This window comes from Hemiscyllium ocellatum, chromosome 12 (assembly GCF_020745735.1).
Source record: "Hemiscyllium ocellatum isolate sHemOce1 chromosome 12, sHemOce1.pat.X.cur, whole genome shotgun sequence".
In the NCBI taxonomy this organism is placed as follows: Eukaryota; Metazoa; Chordata; class Chondrichthyes; order Orectolobiformes; family Hemiscylliidae; genus Hemiscyllium; species Hemiscyllium ocellatum.
In genome coordinates this window covers 36,580,661-36,604,377 of record NC_083412.1, presented here as the reverse complement: position 1 = coordinate 36,604,377, position 23,717 = coordinate 36,580,661, and the positions used below count along the sequence as shown (strand labels likewise).

At 38.3% G+C, this 23,717-nt stretch overlaps 1 protein-coding gene across 1 annotated transcript in view; it reads right to left on the bottom strand.

Annotated features, from left to right (window-relative positions):
* LOC132820918 (cilia- and flagella-associated protein 47-like) overlaps positions 1–23,717 on the bottom strand; it is a 491,537-nt gene that overhangs the window by 93,016 nt on the left and 374,804 nt on the right. The window contains 3 exon segments of the mRNA XM_060833275.1: positions 15,333–15,428; positions 18,772–18,928; positions 22,506–22,610. Coding sequence (XP_060689258.1) covers positions 15,333–15,428; positions 18,772–18,928; positions 22,506–22,610 — 358 coding nt within the window.

Here is a 23,717-nt window from a genome sequence, read left to right as displayed (position 1 = left end):
ACTGCAGGGTGCGGGGGCCCAGCAAATTTATTTTGCATTGTTCCCTAATGAATAATTTGTTGCAATCCCATTAATTCTGCAATAATTACCTTTATAACTTGTTCTTTAAGGCACTCTTCTTTATGTTGCTGCTACTGTTTGAAGCATTTTCAATGGTTGTTCTTCTACTGTTGTTCTGGTATTGCCTCAATTACACTTTTTAGCAATGCGCTGCCATTGTTTTTTGTGGAGCTCTGACTGCTGTTGTTTTTTACTTGTTCAGTACTGATCTTCTCCTCACCATCATTTCCAAGGCATTGACTATATCAACACTGAAGATCTTCCCTCTCGGGGCTTCAATTCCTATATTTTCAATTCTCTCTTTGATACTGAAACCCACACAACTCCATTTCAACATCTAACCAAAGATAATCATTTCAGCTCAGATCGCTGAATGGAACCAACTAATTCCTTTCTCAATTCTACGTTTTCTCCCTTTGTCCAGTCTCCTCCCACCGACATCACTCTTCCAATACATTCAATCATTCGAATAGTTTCTGCTTTTCTTACCCCAAAAATGTTCTCTACACCATAAATATCCATAATCTCCACACCTTCATCCTACTGAAGGATGGCCTAGGGACTCTTTGCTTCTTTCTTAAATTGAGGCCCAACCAGATTCCATACAGCACTGCCCTTAACTATTCAACTCAATATATTGTTGTAATGAACAACTTCCCTTGAATTCCAATCACTTTCTCCAAATTGAAGGCGCTGCTAAGTGAGTACACACAATTCCTAGCTATATCAAACAAAAACAAAATATGCAAATGCTGGAAATCCAAAAATAAACATGTAAAATAGAGGTCTGACAACATGTGTCTGAACTATGATGTTTTTTTTGTGAGCTGTATGGGACCGTTTCATTCCAGTCCTACTTGGCTCCCTCCCTCATCCATTTTCCCAATATATTAATCATCGTATCCGAGCTGTTTCCTGATTTCACCTGAACCAAAAAATGTTATCAACCCCACTTGCAATTTCAGTTTTTCCCTTGACTTCTCCTTCAAAGAAAAAGGCAGAATCAGCTGGCCACAGAGATCTTATTTTTCAGCAGGATTCAGGTAAAATTCTTTGTGCTGTCTAAAATGGTAAAATGCTTCATAACTGAAGTTGGCTTTACACTGTGGGTTGGCCTTCTGGGATAGCCAAGATAAGAAGAAAGAATAAATCCTTATGAGCAATATTCCAGAATTTAAAAGTATGCATTCCAGGAATGTATTGACTGAAGATGACTAGCCACATCTGTGGTAAACTACAAGTCAACAACAAAAGGAAAACTGGAGGAAATTTTAAGGGAACATTTGCGTGTGTAGCTACTAAGAACCAGCTATCCTTAGTAGCCACACATGCAGATGACACATGAGTCCGACTGGGACAACACTACTATTATAGGACAAGCCATACAGAACAGCCAGGGAATTCCTAGAGGCATGACATTCATCCACAGATTCTATCAACCATCATATCGACCTGGACCCAATATACTGGCCACTGCAGCGGACAGCTGGAACTGACAACTGAGAGTGGCAGAGACAAACCACTATAAATGCTGGAGGAAACAACACAGAATCGCTTCACAGGAGGCTCCCAAGCACTGAGGATGTCACCTAGACAGGGGATGAAACGGCTGCAACACAAATTCCCAGCTCGGCGAACAGATCCACAACAATGGCTTTAGCAATTTAATTATGCATTTGTGCTTGACAGGCATGGGTTAATTAAACATCAAACTAAACTAAATGCCTGGGCCAAACTATTTTTCCCATCTTGGAATATGATATGCAGTACAAAATTTAATCAAACCACTTCTTTCCAACACTTGCTTTGCATCAGGACTCTCAAGTAGTTCGTTACTGCATGATTGTCAAGAATAGTTTCAAGCTTTCTTTTGATTTTTGATTCTTAATTTGTTCCAGATACAATTTTTCAACTGGATTTGAAATTTTCTTTTATCAGTTTTCTTTTCCAACAGAAATAACACCCAGAAATAATCTGTTATGATATTGGTATACCAACATACAAACTATTTATACTAAATCAGTTTTCTACTCTCTGAACAAAGGGATCAGACCATTAAATTAATATTCAACAAATATATTCATGTTCATTTGTTAATATACTACAGCATAATTTCCAGATTTAAGATTGGTAATATTTCCTTTATCATCCATGAACTGATTGCCTTTTAATGACTTCCATAATGGTTGGGATTTTATCGGCACAAGTCTGTCTTTCCATGTGAAGACCATGTTACAAATGACAATGATGTTTTTTTTCTCTCTGTTAGATAGGCTAGTTTCCTTCCTGAAAACAAGTCCAAAAACATTCATGCAAAACTCCTGCAATATCAAGTTTGATGTACTGATCAATGTGCCGAGATGGCTGAAAACCTTTCTCTCAACTTTCAAATAGCCAACAATTTAGGGAAGGAAAAAGAAAACACCTTAAAGACATTCTGAAGATGTACTTGAAGCATGACAGCACAGACTTGAATGATTGGGAGCGGCTTGTTACAAATTCTTCAGAAAGCTGATCCATAAAGTTGCACCATGTCTGCTATTGCAAAGATTTAATAATGAAATCATCTGACTTCAGAGAAGGAAAGAAAAAGAAGCAAATCCTACAGTCAGGGTCACACTACCTTGCGAGAGATCCCTGTCCTTTGTGCTCAAAGATGTGTGGATTACCAAATGGTCTATTTAGTCACATTGAGACCCATAGTAACGGTTTGCCACCTTGAACAGGTATCCTCAAACACAGGAAAGCCAATTTCGACAGCACCTTGCATAACAAGTCAAGTTGTCTGTCCTCTTAGTATCAATTTATCTAAAAACATTTACTACTCATATCTTACTTGCAATAAATCCCACTCAAATATTATTTCTTTCCTCATTAGTTTTCACTGGTTCTCTATTCCCTATTCTTCAAATTCAGGATCTTATGGTTTGTTTTCCTATTTCTCCACAGCCTCCCTATCCCACCTCAAACAACTTTTCCAGTTCTTTAGCAACAAGGATTTGAATCTTAATTCTGGAACTTCAATGTTATTTTCTATGGTTCATCAAAATCTATCTTTGACCATTTCTATGCTGTGACAGTAACTCAAAAGCTTTGCTCTGTGGCAATTTTTACCTTTCCTAAAGTATCTATTTTAGGGATAGATTTTAAATGTGTTGTGTTAAACAGACTTCTTAAACATCATATGAATGCACTGTAACAATCCATATGGTTATATAATTTTGATCATGATAATTGTTATCACTGTTAGGCTTCACCAAAAGGTATTATGGAGATCAGAGTTTGTGAATGTTTTCCACATATTAGTTAGCATCTAGTGTGCATCACAATTGCAAATTATAAAGACTCAATATTCTAAACTTTCTCATTTCTAATGGTTCTCCTAAGCTGACAGATGATATAGAATTTGATTTTTTTTTAAAACATGGACCAGCTGTCAATTCTCTCATACCCATCACAACATGAGATTCCATCAATACAGCAATAGGCTCTATCTTCCACTCCCTCAACGATTCATCCATACAAGAATGTGTTGTCAGGTATTTCACAGTTATGACATTGTAATTTATATCTAAAACTTGCAAAAAACGTAGGTACTCCAATATTTGACAACCCAAAATAGGTTTTATTATAGCCTGACAATTCTGTTAAAAATAATTATGTTGCTCCAACATTCCTCAATAAAACATGCATTCTAAGTCATAATTTGACAACCAATAAATGAAAAAAATGAAATTCTCATTGCAGTATTATCACTTTGCAAGCAGGATTTTGTCATTCCAAAACAGTATCAAGTTTAGCTTCCGGAAAACCTTTTAAAGTCTTTTGTTTATTGATACTTCTGTGAGTGAGAGGTTTTATAAGATGATTATCTTTTAAAACACCTCTTTGAATTTAAGGAAAAATGGAGTGGAGAGGGACATACAACCTTCTATTAGTTCTACCCAATGATAAGCCTTTGTGACCTTGTTGCCACTAAGGCAGGGGTCAAAGGGCAGGTCCTAGTGAAAGTAAAGTATCAGCTTTCGAACCTGGAAATAAATAAAAGCAACAGCTGGCATTGATGTCTGTCAGCTTGCAGTCAAATTCACAGCCTGGTTTGGATGGGAGTAAGAATTGTTTTATTAAGCCTCGATGCTAGAAGTCAGTTTGGGGACATTCAGAAGACTGAAGAAGTGACTTTCAACAGACACTAGGAATTAATAAATTGGGAAATAACACTCCTGTCAGAACCAAGAAACCACTTGGGACAATTTCCTGTAAAGATTACCATGTGCTTCAGAGGGCATGCTGTAACATATATATATGGAGAAAGTGAGGACTGCAGATGCTGGAGATCAGAGCTGAAAAGTGTGTTGCTGGAAAAGCGCAGCAGGTCAGGCAGCATCCAAGGAGCAGGAGAATCGACGTTTCGGGCATAAGCCTTCAGAAGGGCTTATGCCCGAAACGTCAATTCTCCTGCTCCTTGGATGCTGCCTGACCTGCTGCGCTTTTCCAGCAACACATTTTACAGCTCTGTAACATATATATGTCATGTGGGTTCTTCTGCCAAGTTAGGATACCCATTCTGTAGTTCAGCGTATTCATTGCTTAATACTTAGTGTTTAGACAATGTTGATTTTAGGATGTCGAAGTAAAATGTGAAATCTTGTTGCAAGGTCCTTTACTTTGGTCACTGGGAATTTAAATCTCTTACGTTTTCAATCTCTGAATGTGGGGTTTTTGCAAGATATGAATCCAGAGGCAAGAAGATAAATATAAAGGAATTTGGCATATTTGAATACATCTGATTTCACATTTATTTTTGCTGTATTCTTTGAAAAATTAGCACAGCCACTTCTGTTGGTCAACCATCTCTGAAGGAAGACAATTTGCTTGCAATAGTTGACAAAGTTTAGTTTGAAAGTGGTGAAACAGAGTTAGAAGTAGAAACTTAAATAAATGAAGGTTACTGATGTATCAGCTTAACCTCTGAATCTTGAGAAGAAAATGGTGAATACTGTGGATACTGGAAATCTGAAGTTAAAACAAAGTGCTGGAGAAACTCATCATCTGTAAAGAGAGGAAAACATTTTAGGGTGAAAGAATCTTTTTCAGAACACCTGAGCCTGGAGATGAAAATGCTGAGTCTGATAGCACTCAGTTTGAGTTATTTAGATTCCAATTATAAATGAAGTAACTTGAGCTGAAAGAGATGAACGCAACAACTAGATTCAAGAGAAAGAGATATGGGCAGAAAAAAATGAATTTGAGATAGTAAAGCAAATGTGAAAACATGTTCTTGAATTCCAAAGGGCAAAAGACGATGAAAACCCCAAGTTTGAAAGAGAAAGCGAAAAAGACCAAATAAGAAACTAGAACAAGAAAATTTAGAGAAAAATATATGAAATTGACAAAAGACCTTAAATTACATGAATGCAGGGGTTGGCAGGAAAACTTAATGAAAACTCAGATGTAACTTTTTGTTTTGAATTGACACTTTGTACCTCATTTTGTGAGGAAGGAGTTGAAACATATAATGCATGATTTTAGGAAATTGCTTCAAAGATACAATGACTTCTGGAAAGTTGAATGGTTTTACTGCAAAACGCATTTGGTGGAAAGGCATTAGAAGAGTCCTCATCTCCATCAGACAAACCATTTAGTGATTATCATACAGAGAAAATGATTATTTTTATTGCCTCGGAGTTAGTTCTGAAACTTGCAGCAAAAGTCTAGAAATCAAAGGAAGCAGTAGAATCACACTTTTGTGGAATTTACGAGAAAATAGGAAATGATATTTGATAGGAAATATAGGTCTATTGAGATTGAATGAGATTTTGAAAATCTTATAATGATAATATTCATGGAAGAATTTAAAATTAGTATCCCTTTTGAGATACAGTCAATAAAGTTTCCAAAATAAAGTCAGCTACTGCAATGGTTAATGATTATGAATGGTTGCAAAAACATATGAATAGCAGTAAGCCTTTGTTTGCAAACTCACACAGAAATTTGATAATCATCAGAATTATAGTTAGAGTTAGGAAATTAGCAGCATAGATCAAAAATCAAAGCACTGAAAATGGAGGAGTTATAAGCTCCGAGATGAAATATCATTATTCTTATCTGCTAAAGCATGGAAACAAAATTATTATTCTTAGAGAAATTGCTGATGATGGCTGATGGCAGCAATCTCCCTCTGGAAGTTTCATATTATAAAAAGATATTAATGAGTATTAATGGAGGATGTTTAACTCGATAAAGTTAATTTGAAATGTGGTTACATTTCCAGTATTGCAGTTATGTGGACTGTGATTACGTTATTCATTAAAAATGTTGAATTTCTGTTAGGAAATTATCTAGCTGGCTATAAGGAGTGTAACTTTCCCATTTCAGTTAAAGCATTTTGTCGAGTAAGATTCATGGTGTCTGGTCAACCATGGCTTGCAGCAACTATCTCTAGCAATCTTCTGCTCTTCACTTAATTACTAATGCACCCGGACTCTTCAGGGCCCAGCATGTGAATTGTACATGGCAAGAAAGTCAGAAGTGTTTGCCACTGCCTGCACACTGTGGCATTTCTACTATTAATGTCAGTTGTAAACCCTAGATGCACACAACTTTGGTTGCTGCAAACCAGGAATTAGATTAGATTAGATTCCCTACAGTATGGAAACAGGCCCTTCGGCCCAACAAGTCCACACCGACCCTCCGAGGAGTAATGCACCCAGACCCATTCCTCTACCCTATATTTACCCCTGACTAATGTACCTAACACTATGGGCAATTTAGTGTGGCCAATTCACCGGACCTGCACATCTTTAGATTGTGGGATTAAACCGGATCACCCGGAGGAAACCCAGGCAGACACGAAGAGAATGTGCAAACTTGACACAGACAGTCGCCCGAGGAGGGAATCAAAGCTGAGTCCCTGGCGCTGTGAGGCAGCAGTGCTTATCACTGAGCCACCATGTCACCCTATTGCCCCTCACAATGTGATACCTGACCGTTATCATTGAGGATATAGCCCATGAAGAAAAACATATATCCTGTTTTGCAGACATGGACCTGGAGGTGTTGGTGAACTGGGTGGTGCAGAGGTGGACAGTATTTTTTTTACCGACATTGTAAGAGACCGCGCCACTAGATATAGCCATAATGGATCCAGATAACAGCCCAGGTCAGTACTTTGTCCAAAGATTAGAAGGAACACCCAGCAGTGCAGAAGAATGTCAAATAACTTTCTGTACTGTGCAATGGGGAGTGCCTTCCATCTTCTGTCTGCTATCTTACACTCACAAAACCACCATTGTGTTAACTGTGCCACTGCAAAGGCAACTCACTAAGGCTCGTAAGTTACAACTCTCACATTGCTTCCCTCATGACCACTCAGTAGCTCTCACCAATCTCATCCTCCCAAATTAAAAACCTTTCCAGTTCTCTACACTCAGTGGGAACATAACTGGAGGCATAACTGGGAAGTTTGCAGACACTAAAGTTGGCTGGTTAGGTGGTAATGAAGAGAATGGCAGTCAACTGCAGAATGACATTAATGGCTTGATTGAGTGGGCAGAGAAATAACAAATGGAATTGAAGAGAAGTGTGAGGTAATGCATTTGGGAGGGGCAAACAAAGCAAGACAACACAAAATAATCAGGGGAGTATTGAGAGGGATGGAAGAAGTGAGATATCTTGAAGTACATGTTCACAGCTCCTTGAAGGTAGCTGGACAGATAGATAAGGTATTAAAGAAGGCAAAAGGGATACTTTCTTTAATTGGATAAAGTAGTTGATATAAAAGCAGAGATGTAAAGCTGGGAACATACAAGATACCAATTAGGTCACAGCTGGAGTTTTGTGGACAGTTCTGATCACCACCTTACAGAAAGGACATAATTATCCTCGAGAGAGAACAGAGGAAACTTACAAGAATGTTACCAGGATTTGAAAATTACAGCTCTGATGAAAAATCGGATAGGCTAGAGTTATTATCCTCAGAGGGGTAAAAACAATGACTGCAGATGCTGGAAACCAGATTCTGGATCAGTGGTGCTGGAAGAGCACAGCAGTTCAGGCAGCATCCAACGCTACTCGTTGGATGCTGCCTGAACTGCTGTGCTCTTCCAGCACCACTGATCCAGAATTATTATCCTCAGAACAGAGGAGGCAGAGATGCACAAAACATTGAAGGTGCAGAGGACAGGTAAGATCTGTTTAATGGTAGAAGTATTAGAGAGGACATGAGGAAAATCATTTTCAGCAGAGAGCATAGGTGACTGGAGTTCATTGCCCAGTTTGGTGATTGAGGGGGGAGCCTCAGCTCATTTAAAAGGAACATGGATATTCACCTGAAATGCTGTAACCTGCGAGACTGTAGACCAGATGCACGGAAATGGGATTAAAATGGGCAGCTAGCTGAGTCAGCTGGTACAAACGCAATGGATGGAATCACTTGGTGAGTGGGAAGACAATAAATGAATATAAAAATAATTGTGAATGAGCTTAAAGGAAGATCAGGAGGTTTTGACTATTTACCAGCATAATCTTAAAAGTTGTTAAAATGTTTAAAGTAGATGTTATTCAATAGAAGAATGAAGAATTTGCCTAGCAAGAGGCATTGTCAAACCCACACCTTCTGGTCAACAATAAAAACAGAAGTTGCTAGAAAAGCTCACCAGGTCTAGCAGCAACTGTGAAGAGAAATCAAAGTTAATGTTTCAGGTCCTGTGACCCTTCCTCAGAACTCAACTTCTGATAATGAGCTGAAAGCTTAAGTAATGAGAATGAACTAAAAGATAAAAGTTGTCCTCTTTCATTGCAGGCTTAGGACAATTCTGATGTGTGATTGATTAGAGTCATAGAGATGTACAACACAGAAACAGACGCTTCAGTTCAACTCATCCATGCTGACCAGATGTACTAAATTACTCCCATTTACCAGCACTTGGCCCATATCTCTCTAAACCCTTCCTATTCATATACACATCCAGATGCCTTTTAAATGTTATAATTGTACCACCCTCCACCACTTCATCTGGCAGCTTATTCCATATACGCATCATCCTCTGCATGAAAAAGTCCCTTGGGTCACTTTTAAATCTTTCCCTTCTCACCCTAAACCTATGCCCTCTAATTCTGGACACCCCCACCCAGGAGAAAGACCTTGCTGTTCACACCATCTATATACTTTGTGATTTTATAAACTTCTATAAGGTCAGCCCTCAGCCTCCAACACTCCAGGGAAAATAGCCCCAGCCTATTCAGCCTCTTCCTATACCTCAAACCCACCAACACTGGCAACATCCATGTAAATGCTTTCTGACCCCTTTCAAGTTTGACAACATCTTTCCTATAGCAGGGAGACCAAAATTTAATCCAGTATTTCAAAAGTGGCCTAACCAATGTCCTGCATAACCACAACATGACGTCCCAATTCCTATTCTCTTGAGACTTTCTTTTCAGACTTGTACACTAAAATACCTGCAAAAGATCATGGAGACCAGGTACTAACGCTGGGAAGCAATGGTTCAACTATTGTGTTGAACGGTGAAAACTCTTTTGAAAACGTTGTTCTTGCCAAGATTAACCCATCTAAAACAAAATATAATATTCTAACCTAGGACATAGGAAAGCTGTCAAAAGATGTGGAATGAGAAAGAAGATTTACTGTGATGAACAATGGAAAATAAAACCATCAGTAGTAAAATGAACTCTCATCTTCAAGGGACAAGTTCCCAAACTCATGCAACTGAACTCTAAATCCTAAATGTCACATGCAGTTGTTATTACAGGATTACAAGACAAGGTTTTATCAAGAAATATGACAGGAGAAGACAGAATATTTCTTATATTTTAATGAGTAACTTTGCTTTTAAGGTATTAGAAATATTATACTTTAATAGTGCTGTAGAAAGTTGTCATTGTAGTAATTTTTCAGTTTCACGAGTGAGGTGCTATGAGTACAGGCCAAGTATTTAAAATTTTTAAAATTCAGGATCGATTGATTTGTCGAGAGGGTCAGGGAAATTCGTACTAGTTTTGCCCAGTGATAAACCTATCTACTTTGGTTGCTATGGGGTTTCAGGAAGTCCTGTTGAAAATCAATTGCCAGTTTTCACACCAAAGCACCAAGAAAGGAGTTGCTTGCCTTGCTGTGGGCACACTCACAGATAGTCAGATTCAGAGGTCCTAGAGGTGAGAGCAAGATGGTTCAGTGATTTGCAGAAGTATGAAATAAATTACTTTTGAAGGACGTTATGACTCAGTGAAATGTGCAGAAGCAAGCCATATGGAAGCTGGGACTAATTTTAGAATACTTCTTGTTAAGATTAAAATTCTGTAGTAAAGTGCAAATAATGCATAAACATAATGTGGGATTTAAGTCATGTGAAGAAAGGGTAGGCGTCTTTTCAGCAATTTCTGTGTTAGTTGCCTGATGTTTAGTTAATGTTGAGTTTAGTTTGTTCGCTTGTACCTTGCTATGAGCTAAAGTCACCATTGTCCTATGCAGGCCATAGGGTTGCTCATTAGAGAGAGACCACCAGTGATGTTTTAACCTGAGAATCACCATGCCTCAGGCAAGGGAAGAGGTTGAAAAAAAATGACTTTCATGGTAACCTCAGCCAATGCAGGAGTTGAAGTCACACTGTTGGTATTGCAAATCCTGCCAGCTCAGCTAACCAACACCCCTACTATAACTTCCTTCTAATAATAGCTTCTAACATTTTCCCTGTGACAGATGATAAGCTAACTGTATTTCCTGTTTTCTGTCTCTTGCCTTTTTTGAATAAAGTAATCATACTTGCTATCTTCTAATCTAATGTCACATCCCAAATCAAGGGGATTTTGGAAATTTAAACCCAATTCATCAGTTATCTCACGAGCCACTTACAATTGTCAGCCTACAGTTCCAACAGATTATTTAGTACCCCCTCTCTGGTGACTGCGATTTTCCTGACCGCCTCTCATCCTTCCATTTCCGGATTTATTCCCGCTTCTGGAACCTTTTAATATCATACTATGTTTAACATTATCTTTAACATTTCCAAATCACCACAAATTTTGAGGCCATTTCTTGGAACTTTCTTACTTGCTAGAATGCATCCATTCTGTGTATTCAAATTGTAAGTGAGAGGTACTGTATCTCTATTAACCTATCCTTTAATCTATTTCGCTAATTCATTTCAGCCAGCTCTGCCCTTAGAATAACCTTATTTAAATTTAAAGCAAAAGTCTCAGACCTACACATCTCTCCCTCAAAGTGAACATAAATTTTAATCATATTATGGTCACTGCTACCAGAGGGCAACTTCACTAAGATAATTAATTGCACAATGTAAGATCTATTAGTCCATTCTCTGATTGGCGCGAACATGCTTGTACAAATAAGTTCCCCAAAAACATTCTATGAGTCCTCATTTAGGTAACCTTTTGCCCACAAGTCTTCTCTATGTCGATCTAAATGTCGATGCCATGATTACTGCTGTGCCTTTATGAAAAACTCTAATTATTTCTTCCTTTATGCTCCACCCAACTATATAGTTAATGTTAAGAGGCCCGTACACGCCCTGAACTAACTTCTTACCGTTATCATTTCTTATTTTGACGCAACTATTTTCACATCTGGATTTCCTGAACTTGAGTACCTTTTACCTTTTCCTGTCAATAACTAGCAACACCATCCCTTCACCTTTCACTGTTACTTGTCATTTGTGAATTTCCTTACCCTTCAAGATTCAGATTCAATTCCACATCATCCTTTTTTTAAAAAACTTACCTTTTCACTTCATCTATTTCATTTTGATGAATGACTGCCTTTCGGTACAAAGAATTTTGGCAAGTTTCTCCCTTCTTCAAATGTTGCAGTGTCTATGGTTCAGTCTCCAGCTCAAATTCTGATCTGAAGCTGCTTGAACTTTCCACACTTGCTGCAGATGTGTTCGCTCAGGATCAAACTGGTATCCAAGAACTCACCCTTGTTGCAACTGTGATACGTAACCTGACCTGCCATCCTTGATGTGTTCTAAGCAGCTATTTAATTATTTTGTTCAACTGGATATTTAGTTATGACTTTACATATTTTACTGGCCTTACCAGAAGTTGCTGCACAATGTTGAATCTTTGGAATAGAACAGACCTCAATCAATTATCACATAACTAGCTTCTTTTCCTGCAGCAGTGTAGGAATCAATTGCTGAGGCTGAAAAAATTTAGGAAAAGCAAAGGCAATAGGACACTTCTTTCCTTTCCTCCCCTCACCAGATTTAATCACTTCTTTGGCGCCATATTCTAAGTTGCATTCAAGTCTCTCCGCAGATGCTGCCAGACATGTTTGGTTTCTCCAGCATTCACTGTTCTTATTTTTTCCAATATCCAGTATCCAGCATAATTTGCTCTTTATCTTTTTTGAAACCTATGGATGCATGTTCCCTGCAAGACAGTCTTGAAAAGATGTTAAGGATCTCCTTGACGAGCTGTCACCTGTATGATAACTTCCACTGCAGTATTAGCAGTATGGATGTCCAAGACAAAGATCACCTTCGACCCTGCGAAACTGAGCATTCCAGCGAATGGGAGAATACAGCTGCAGCGCCAGGTCTCTTATATCAGCCTGCAGCCACAGCTATACTCCAGCTCACGAAATATTATTTCTCCTCACCAGTCATTACCTCAAACCTGCACAATTACCATTTCAGAACAACCTAAACTCAATCTAAAATATTCATGCCCACAATTCCAAATAGGGAGATACCAATAAATCAGCTTAATTTCAGCAGAAATCCCAGCAGTTCTCAGCTATTAGAGCATTTATTCTACACATATTAGATTCCATTTAGGGTTTAAATTGCTTTTCATTTTACAGCTAAGATTTTTATTACCATATTCTGGAAAGGTCACTACGGGAAATAACATGAGATTGGCCTAAGAGGGGCATAATCAAGCCATGCTCTGATCCAACTGCTTTCAATGATAACATAGGAGGGTTGACTATAGAGCACAAGTACCAGAAACTTGCTAGTCTCTGGAGATCACTGAATATGATTCACAATTTTCATTGAATGTTGGAAAACTGCTGAAGGGAAGAGAATAATTAAGTTTGCATTTAGAATCCACATCTGTACAGATTCTCTTGGAGCAATGATGGGGTTGGAAAGCTAACCACTAGAATTCTAGTCCAAAACATTGCCTTAGAAGATCTCATTCCTTCATGCAGTCATTTTTGTTTCGCTCAGATTCTCATGCAGCTGAATGCAATTTGTGGCATGGAGAAAGTGGAGTTGGTGGGGAAATAGGGGTATTTAGGATATAGCGAGTATGGAGGTATGTGAATGCAGGAGAGGGAGCGAGGGATATGGACATGGGGTATGGGATGGGGGTACAGGACACAAACATGTGGGAGGGCTGGGGTATTGGGGTGTGAAAAGGGATTGTGGAGAGAGGAGGTCTCTGAGCTAATTTCCTTCCATTGTTGAAGAGAGCACTCAGTTCTGGCATTAGAGCTGAAATTCACAAGGACTTTGAGCATGTTGTGAAGTATAGTTGAATGTTTTTGCACTTAGTGAAGGACAAAGAGTCATTTCAAACACAAAGGAAATCTAGTCCAAAATATCAAAAATAACATTCAAGCGATATCATATACCATTTATCTTTTTCTTCTAATTTCTGATTGAAATCCTACTTAAGTCTTCGTGTTATCCATTTTTGACAAGAATAAATTAAACTATTTATTTTTTGTTGGCATTATTTAATTCAACCTGCACAGAAAATATTTTGGCAAGGAATCCTATACTTATATAATCTTGTTTTTCTCTTGTTTATTTTCTCAATGTCCCTTTGCTTCACTTGTTCTTCTTTCACTCATTCTATGTATTGTTTTCCCTAATTTTCAGAATTCACAAGTTCAGATTCCAACTCCATAATGAAATAGCCACTGAATTCTTTGACAGTGTTTGTCAAGATCACATAATAAATACACAGAAAGAAACCATCATCAATCCATAATGATCCCACACTCTTCCCCACAAAATCCAACTGTTTCTGAAATTAGCATACTCATACATTCATGCATGTAGAACAGAAATGTTTAACATTAGTAATCATTGCCATTTGTTATGAAATTACAAAAGTGACAGTCAGGAAAATACTAGTTGATAAATTAAGCCAACTCCATAGCTTGATGGCTGGACCATCATTGCCAAACACTTCTTCCCTACCCTGACTTTAATCATCGCTATGCCATCCACAACCCCCCTTCCCCCAACCCAAACCTCAAAACCATCCTACAGCTATGTAACCTCTTGAGAAAGTTGGAAATTCCAAGTCCAAACACTATAAAATTCCTCTCCGATCCCAAAAAAAACATAAGAATATCGTCCTCCAGATAATCAAAACCAAGACCAGGTTGAAGTCATGCCCAACTTGAATTGTTCCATCAGTAGTGGCTACGCAATTTAATTGTCAAGGACCTTAGCTCTGGAATTCCTTTCCTAAATTTCTCTAGTTGTATTCCTTAAAATATGCCTTGTTTCCTAAGCATTTGATTATTTACCTGAATATCTCCAAATACAGTTCAGTAACAAATTTTGTTTGATAACCATTCTATGAAGCATCTTTAGGTGTTTTTCAACATTAAAGGTGTTACATGAATACTTGTTGTTATACTCATGTTTACACCATTATGCAAGATCACAATCTTTATCAAAGAAACTTAGTAATAATTTTAAAAGTTTAACAGATTAATAAAAACTCCATTGAAGTTTTTGTAGATATTTAAACAATTCAAACTTTAGTTGGCCTTGGGAAAATATACATTCATTCAATGTACTATAACCCTGTAATAATAAACGTACGTACCCCAGTTTACGTAGGACTTGAACATAAAACATAAGGAGTAGAAACAAAGAGTAGGATGTTCATCCATTAAGACTATTCTGGTATTCTACAAGATCATTCAGTTAAATTTGACATAGCACATTACAGCCACAAAACGATTATAATCAAACCTGTGTAAAATACAACAGTACCAAAACTATAACAATAAAGCTAAACACGCAAAAATGTTTTAAATTTGCATAATTAACAGAACAGTTAGTTTTATGACTTGTGGTTCATGCTGGAAGACTTCCATTTGCATGGAGTTTTGCTTTTTCAATATTATAGCTTGACACAGAGTGCTGCTACTTAACAAATAGATACACAATTAAATAATTTCAGATGCCATGTGCGAAGTGCATGTAGATTTGAAAATTACAATATTTGCTCTGCTGTTGGAAGACTTGGCCATTCATTACCTTGATTTTGCTTCAGTGGAATGCAGAAAACAGAGTCTTTGTTTGAGCATTGTAGCAGGTCTGAAGGACACTGATGGTGCATGACCTGTTCATTACCTGAACAAATGCAGATTAGAGATTAAAAGCTTTTACAATTCACTGTTATTTCAAAGAAAAGAATCAATGACACTAATGTATTTTCTTCTCTTATATCACACCAAAATGAGCTATAAATTAGCATACGGTGGAATATATTACAATGCAAGTCAGAATTCTAGACAGAACACTTTATTTAGAAAGAAAAGAAAACCAGTTATTCTGCAATCTTCCAAGTTGACAAAAGATGTGTGATATTTGGTCCAACTGAAAATACATGTGCAATCCATATTTCAATAATTGAATATGAATATAGCATAAGCATTTCTGCAATATTGTCAATGTAAAAACAGAAATGATTATTTTTTTAATGACGTTTCTGCACAAATGAATTATTTTGTGCTTCTAAATCAACATAATTACATTTACCTCTTTATCTATTATTCAAATTAGATGTGAATGACCACAATAATATTTGTAGCATTTTTATCATGACCTTGCCAACTAACAAAAAAAGTAACATTGTGTGTATGTTGTATCATTGTTAATGAATATTTTAAAAATCCATTTCCCACATGGCTTAGTTCTTTCAAGAATTGTTTCCAGCTCTTAATTACATTTGTAATAAGAAATATTGACAAAAATCCAAACATAGTCCTTTGGATTAAAGACATTCCTTGCAATAATTTCAGAATGGAGATTCTGTGACACAGTGGATAGCACAATGTCTAAAGCATTAATTCCAAATCCAGGATTTGATGGTCAAGTCCATCCAATGAATTTATATCCATAACACAGCCAAATGCATTGAGTATCATCGTGTAAATTCTTCTAATACTTGGCAGTAAAAATGGGAGAGACTCCTAGTCAGCCATGTGATGAAAAAAATTGGACTTTCTACCAATACCCATAGCTCCAGGCTATAATATGCATACAAGAACATAAAGGTAAAATACTGTAGATGTAAGAATCTGAAAGAAAATAGGATGCCCTGGAGAAACTCAGTAGGTATGGCAGCGAAAATAGGGTCAATGTTTCAAGTCTGAAGACTATTGATTCCAAAGAAGAGTGAATTCATACTCAAAACATTAAGTGTGTTTCTTTGAAATTTCTTCAGCATCCATTGATGCTTAAATGTAAAACATTATGTTGCAAAAGAAGCTCCTTGGATGACTTGTTGTTTTGGTTGGCTTAATAGATGGTTGACGTCATATTTATATCAATAGCCAGGGTTGGGGTTGGTTTGGGCCCCCACCCCTTGCCATTGTTGTAATTTTGAGAGTCAGACCTGTCATTGGGCAGGGAACTGAAAAAGATGATTCAGAATAAAATGCACTCAATCCAATGTACAGTTTCAATAGTCACTCTTTCTTCTTCTCAAAAATTTTCATATCGTTTCTTATTGTTATAACTGAATATTTACACCTTTGAATACAGTATTTGTGGAAGTTTTTTGTCAGTAATTTTCTTTCTGTGCAAACTCTTCTGAAGTCACTGGCAACATGCCACAGCACTATTGCACAGGGAGATTCAACCTTCCAGGACCTTGCAATAATATAGTTAGAACAAAGGGCTAGATTTTCTCATTTGTAATTGATGCATGGTGGCAAATGAGTTTCATGGCATTCAGTCCACCATGGCCTAGATAAATACTCTCACATAATTTTCTGCTTTTGACCTCATTATTTATGTAATTGAGATGCTAATCAAGTTTCTCAGGGAACTTCATGGTGAATGTGGCAAAAATGCTTGCCACCAGTGAAACCTTCCAGTCTTTGTCACTCATTTTAAAGTCCAGTTGCACACCACTTGAGATGCTGCAAGGCAGGAACAACCCTGCATGGGGTGGAGGAGAGGGGGGCTGTCCTGTTCCCTCAGCCTCCAATGCTCTAGCATAATCAAACCAATTTGTTTAACCTCTCCTTCCAGCTAATCCACTCCAATCCAAGTAACATTCTGGTAAATCTCTTCCGCAATCTCTCCAAAGCATCCCCATTCTTCCCATAGCACAACATTTAAAACTTCACACTGCAGTCTAAATGTGGACTGCCTAAAGTATTAGAAAGTTGCAGCATGACTTGCCAACTTTTATATTCAGTGCTCTGACTGATGATGGCAGGGAATGCCACATGCCTTGTCGACTTGAGTGTATGGTGATATTTTAGTCGGAGTGCAATTTGAACCTACAACTTGATAGAGACTGAAGCTTTAACCTAGCACCTTCAACCACACTACCAGTGCTGTTCAGATATCAGCTGTACCCTCTCCCTTGTTTCTTTTGTACCTTTTGCACTAGGCGATCGCCCAGCCAGCTTGGACCTGTCAGCTTTATTTGAATAAGTCATGACACAAGTAACTATAATTGTTTAAAGCCATATATACAGTAACCCGAGGTAGAGGAAGGAAAGAGTACAGCTCACCAGGTACCTGCCTCCTATTCGCAGTTGGCTTTCTTGATTAGGCTTAAAGTTATTTGGAAACGTGAATTTAATTCAAGCAATTTATGGTATTACTGAGATGAAAATGCACACAGATTGGCATCCTGCAGCCTGCAGGCAACATACATGACCAGTCACCTGTAGGGGCGGAACTTAATTGAAGTTTTTCTCAACAAGAATGTGATCTTTTTGCCTCTTAGCAAGTTAAGTTCCCACAGCTGCCATTCTCCTTGGCATAGTGGGGACTAGAAAGTTTTGTCAAGGACATCTATCTTTCAAAACAAAGATGTAAGTTTTTTTTCTCCCTCTCAGTGACATTACTCTATGGAATTCACCAGAGACAGTGCAAACTTGGGGTCATTTGAGTTATTCAAGGCTGAGTTAGAAAGATCTTTGACAGATAAGGGAGTCAAGAGTTGTGGGGTTATACAAGAAACTGGGATTTGAAACCACAACCAGATCAGGAATACACAGCTCCCTCCGAGTACTATGTCCCAAAGTAACAATCCAGGTAAACTTTCCGAAGTCTTCAATTGTAACTCAGGGACATTCACAGAGAGTCATGGGGAGAAGGGAATTGTTTACTGGAAGTTCACATTTCCTGGGTTTACCACACCCCCCACCCCACTCCCCTGTGTTCATGCATCAGGACCTCCAAAGGATCCGATTTCCACATTTGCTTGATGATCTGAAGACCAGAACATTTGGTACGAAAATTATTCATCTATTTGAAAAAAACAACAATTGAAGTATTTAAGAGTGTGAAACATTTAATATTTAACTCTAGCATGGTTTGCAAACTCATGTATCTTAAAAATGTGCTCAGCTACAGTTACTAGCTACTAATGGCTAAAAACCCTTTGATAATTACTTAACATCAATGAACATTCAATAAAACAAACAATACTCTAAATTGAAGTCATCACCTGTCATCACCACATCCACCAGAAGGAACTCATTAGTTGGATTCTCAAAAGACACAATAACTGATGCATGAGAGTTGACACATGCACTGACACTGACAGGGTCCATCTGCTGGGGAAGCAAGCCTACTCCTGACAGATGAAATGTCCACTCTTCGAACTGTTGAAAGAGTGTAAAACTGTTAGCCACATACAAAATATGCAAATAACTGTTCACTGACTTAGAACAGAAGTTTCAAGCCATTTGTAATTAGTGATTCATAATGCTCAATAAACAGGAAGCAGATTGGAAGCTCCAATGTTAGCAATTGGCCAGCGGAATAAAAGAAATCTGCACAGAGAACTAAATTAGCTTTTGTTTGTTCTTCCATTACAAGTCAAAAAGATGCTTATTGTCTGAAAAATTCAGGTAAATTTTCCCGTCAAGTATGGTGACTGAGGAAATTTACTTGAATGCATTTCAATTCCATGTACATTCTATAGGGTGGACAAGGTAAGTGTAGCACCTAATCCAATGCACATATTATACTTGCCTGGTGTCAGCTGTGGCTCAAGTGCCTCAGAATCTAAAGATTGTGGATTCAAGTCCCATACTGGAGACTTTAAAAAAGTCCCCTGCTGTACCAGGGGAGTGCAGACAGTCGGAGGGGGCTTCCTTCGGATGATATGTTAAGCTGAGACCTCATTTACTTTCTTTGATGGACATACAGGGTCCCGTGACAGTACTTTGGAAAAGAAGAAAGGGAGACTTGTCCTAGGTCTCCTGAGCAATATTTAACCATCTATGAACACCATGAAAATACATGATTTAGTCATTATCACATTTCTGGCTGTGAGAGCTCGCTGTGTATAAAATTGCTGTTGCTTTTCTTCTGTTAAAACAGGTTCATGATAACATTGACCAGTATCATGTCAAAATCTGAAACTGGAAGGTCATTAGTGGGCTAAGAATACTATCATGGATATTACTGGCTCTTCGAAGAAGGCTCACCAGTCTGCTTTCTTAAGATCCACTCCAATGCGTGTCAGAAGGCAAGGTATAATCCCAGTTTACTTCAATGCTATAACTGAAACACTATAGGAAGTTGCTCTGTTTGGAACACAAATTTCTAAACCCATCCACCAATGATCAAAATACATGGGGCATGACAGATCCAACCCCAAATGTCTGCAGAGGAAAGGGCGAGGAGCCAGTTCTCCAGTCTAAGTCTGGACCATAACTAAATGCAAGAGGGAAACAATGTCGCTTGGGAAGGAAGTGAGGTCCCGTTGACAACGAGGTCCTGGGTGCTGGCAAAGGACGTGGGGAATGCATTTTTTTGTCAATGCTGTGTGAGGCATTGAAGGGCTGTGTTTAATCCCTTTAGTAGCTTTTTTTTGGAGTGTGGGGGGAAAAGAAGAGGGTGGTGGCTATAGGATCTGCAAGGAGATTGGGTCTCCATAAGGATATTGGCAGGAATGCACTGTGGAACCACAAGGGATCTGTGGGGACACAAGAAGACAGCAAAGGGACTTGGAAAAACAAAGGGGCAGGGAGACTGTAGGAAGGGAACTAACAGTGAACATGGAGATGGTACAAGGGATATTTAGGGACACAGGAAGATATAATGGGACAGAAGATAGACATGGGAAGTACAAGGGGGCTCTGGGGAGCTTGATTGTGCAGCAAGTGAAAGGGGCTGATATAACACAACCACAAAGGGGCCAAACAGGGGGAGTCATAGGGAAACCTGTTGTGAGATCAGGGGGCTTCAGCAGGCTGAGGGAGGGGGGGAAAGGGAACCTGCAATAGGGTGGGGAGAGGTAGGAAGGTGGCAAGGGGACTGGGAGAAAAATGAGGAGTCAATCAAGGGGCTGAGAGAGAAATGGTGGGGGTGCAGGGATGAGGTTACATGTGGACTGGGAGGGAGAGGGAAGGTAAAAGGCAAATTTGAGAGAGAGGGGATTTCTGCAGCAGGTCTGGAATAGAGGAGGACTCAAAGGAGATCGGAGACAGAGGGAGGCTTCTGGATGTGGGAAGCAGGCTTCAAGACAGGCAAAGAAGTGGCAAAGGAACACCCAGTTAACTAGGAAAACATGAAATCACAGAGGTAATGAATGATTTGCAAATGAATGGATTATCTCTAGCCTAAAGCTGCACATATTCATGAATGGCTGCATGGGGAAGATTGTAGCAAATATTATTGTAATGAAAAATGTTGTTAAATTTAAATATGAGAATGAGATCTGAGATGCAGTAGAAAGAGTAGTAATGGTCTGTTTAACATTTCAGCCTCATGAATATGTGATGGAAATACATTGGCAGCAACCTCACCCAGTCTTATGAAAGATGTGCTCATGGTGGTTCCATTTTTACGCAAAAGAATTTCAGTTATTTTGAAAGAACCATTTGGTAACTTATATGCCTCTTGCCTTATGTCAATTTAAATTCTGTGGTCTTCAGGAAATTAACATTTTGTTGGGGAAATTTGGCTTTAAGTTTAGATTGATAAATTGAGAATATCGATGAATTCTTCTAATTCTGCTTCTGGGTGAGTCCAAATGCTGTATGTGTCAACACAAGTACAGAAGGTAATGTTGTATGTGATCCCTAATAAAGGAGGTTGAGGATAATTTTATTTGCACAAGATGTAAGCATTTTTTAGCAGACCAATATTTGTTGCCCATTCCTAGTTCTCTTGAACTGAGTAACTCTCTAGGCCAATTCAGAGGGCAGTTACAAATCAGCCACATTTCTGTTGATCTGGAGTGACTTGCAACCCAGACCAGATTGGGAGCAGATTTTCCTTCCTTAAAAGTCATGAGTGAACCAAATAGGTTTTAAAGCAGTAACAGTAGTTTTTCATAGTTCTCATTAGACTTTTTTTTTAAATGGAATGCCTGAAAACCAAAACAACCATTAAGGGGAACCATTGAGAAAAGCTGTCCCAACAGCCCCCAGTGTTTAGGAAGTGCCAACAAGGAACTTGTGCAAGTAACGTTCTGACACTGATAGCAGACACAAAGTTACTTCATTCTGAAATTTTGCTGCATTTTAGTGAACACTGTTCTTCAGAATAACATGACTTCATGGTCTACAGATCTGAGTTCATTTTTGTCCATGTTTGTGACCTTTGAGAGTTGAAACTTGTTCAGAGAAACATACTTTTTTTAAAAATGAAAATAAATAGAAATTTATGTGAGAAGGATGAAGGAAAAAGGACTTAATCTCATATACAGCATGATACAGTGTTTCGCAAGACTTGCTAGATTCACATGGAAACCAACAGTTTTAAACTGCATAATAAGTTAGAGGGACTATTCTGAAACTTTCCAGAGACTCTAAAGCACCCATCATACAAAGGAACGAAACTGGATATAGAATTCTAGATAAGGCTGAATGAAGATCTTGGATAAGGACACCGCAGTGCTTTTTTTGGACTTACTTGATCATATAAATATCATAGACAAATATTGCATAAAATTGAAAATTTTGTACTTGGTAAGGCAGGAAACATTTGTGGAGAAAGGCAGGGTTAATGCTGCAAATTGATGACATTTTGTTTGCAACATTCTCTGTTATTCTGATTTCCAACAGCTTTTCTATGCTACCTATGTTTTTGCTGCATCCTCACATCACTAAATATGAACCTTTTGAGACTCATCTGGTATAACACAGATCTTTCTTGCTTTTAGTTTCTCTTAACCCTTCCTCCGACCATTAATTATAGATGATGATGAGAAATGAGAGTACATACCTGAGAACACTTAAAGATAATAGTTGCACAATGATTGTTTTTTCCCAGTGTTGACGGAGAGAATTGAAAAGGTACTTCAAGCGTAGACTGAGGACCCACAACTAACTGTAAACAGGAAGGAATCAAAACACAAAATCAATGCTGAGCTTTATGGCCTAGTTCCTTTATCGTGCTACGCTTACAGTACGGACATTATTGTGAGTTTATTGGAGGCTGATGTTTAAATACTTTGTGGTCAGTCACCAGAGAAGGGCTTTTAGGACCAAAAGCATTAGAATTTGTGCACAGAATCTCAGAATTTAGAAATTTTTTTTGTTTATTATTTTGAAAAGCTAAATCTTCCACAGGTGAATGGGATGTGAGACCACTGGGAAATAAACCAAGACCTGATATGGTGAGTTCCCAGTTGAGCCATGAATTTCTTTTCGAGGCTGTGCAGAAAATATTTCACATCATTTTTTAATATCTATGTTAAATTTCTTAAAGTATTCATCAAATCAAGTTCAGCTTGCTCATGAGTAAGTTAAATTAGACCACATGTGGTGGTATCATCTTCCTGGAATATTTTTATGCTTTACAGATACAATGTGATAATTCACAACAGATGGCATTTGAGAAAGAAACATATTTTACACTGACGTCATAATGCTCTGTGTCTTCTGCTACAGCTGTGCATTTATTGCATGCACGTTAAGCCTTTCCCACTACTTAAGGAAAAATGCTGCAGCCTCATGATTTGATTGAAAATAATTATATGGGTGGCCGTTAAGATAGTGCAACCTCCCCTGCATAAGATCACACAGACAACTTGGCGTTCATGCTTGTGTGCTGTTCATAACCTCCACATCTGTTTGGAAGGATACAGAAATGTGGGTGCCGCTTAGACCTCGAAAGAAAACCTGTGTCCTGCTCATCTCGAATCCTTTGTAATATCATCGGGATCATGGCCTTTTTCTGAATATCAAGTGAAAGATAGGGATAAGCTTAGGTTTTAATATCAAGGGCGAGCAACGTATGATTTCTAGTTTCACCTTTCGTGATACAACAAATGTAGCAGAGCAGAAACAGAGGTGCAAGGAACCCCTCCAGTTTCTACTCAACCTCAGACAAGTTTTGATCTCGCCCTTTACAAGGGGAACTGCGTTGATTGCAGGAAAAGATTTTTCAGCAAAAATGGATGCAGGTGCTGTCGAGTAAACTGAAGCAGCTTTT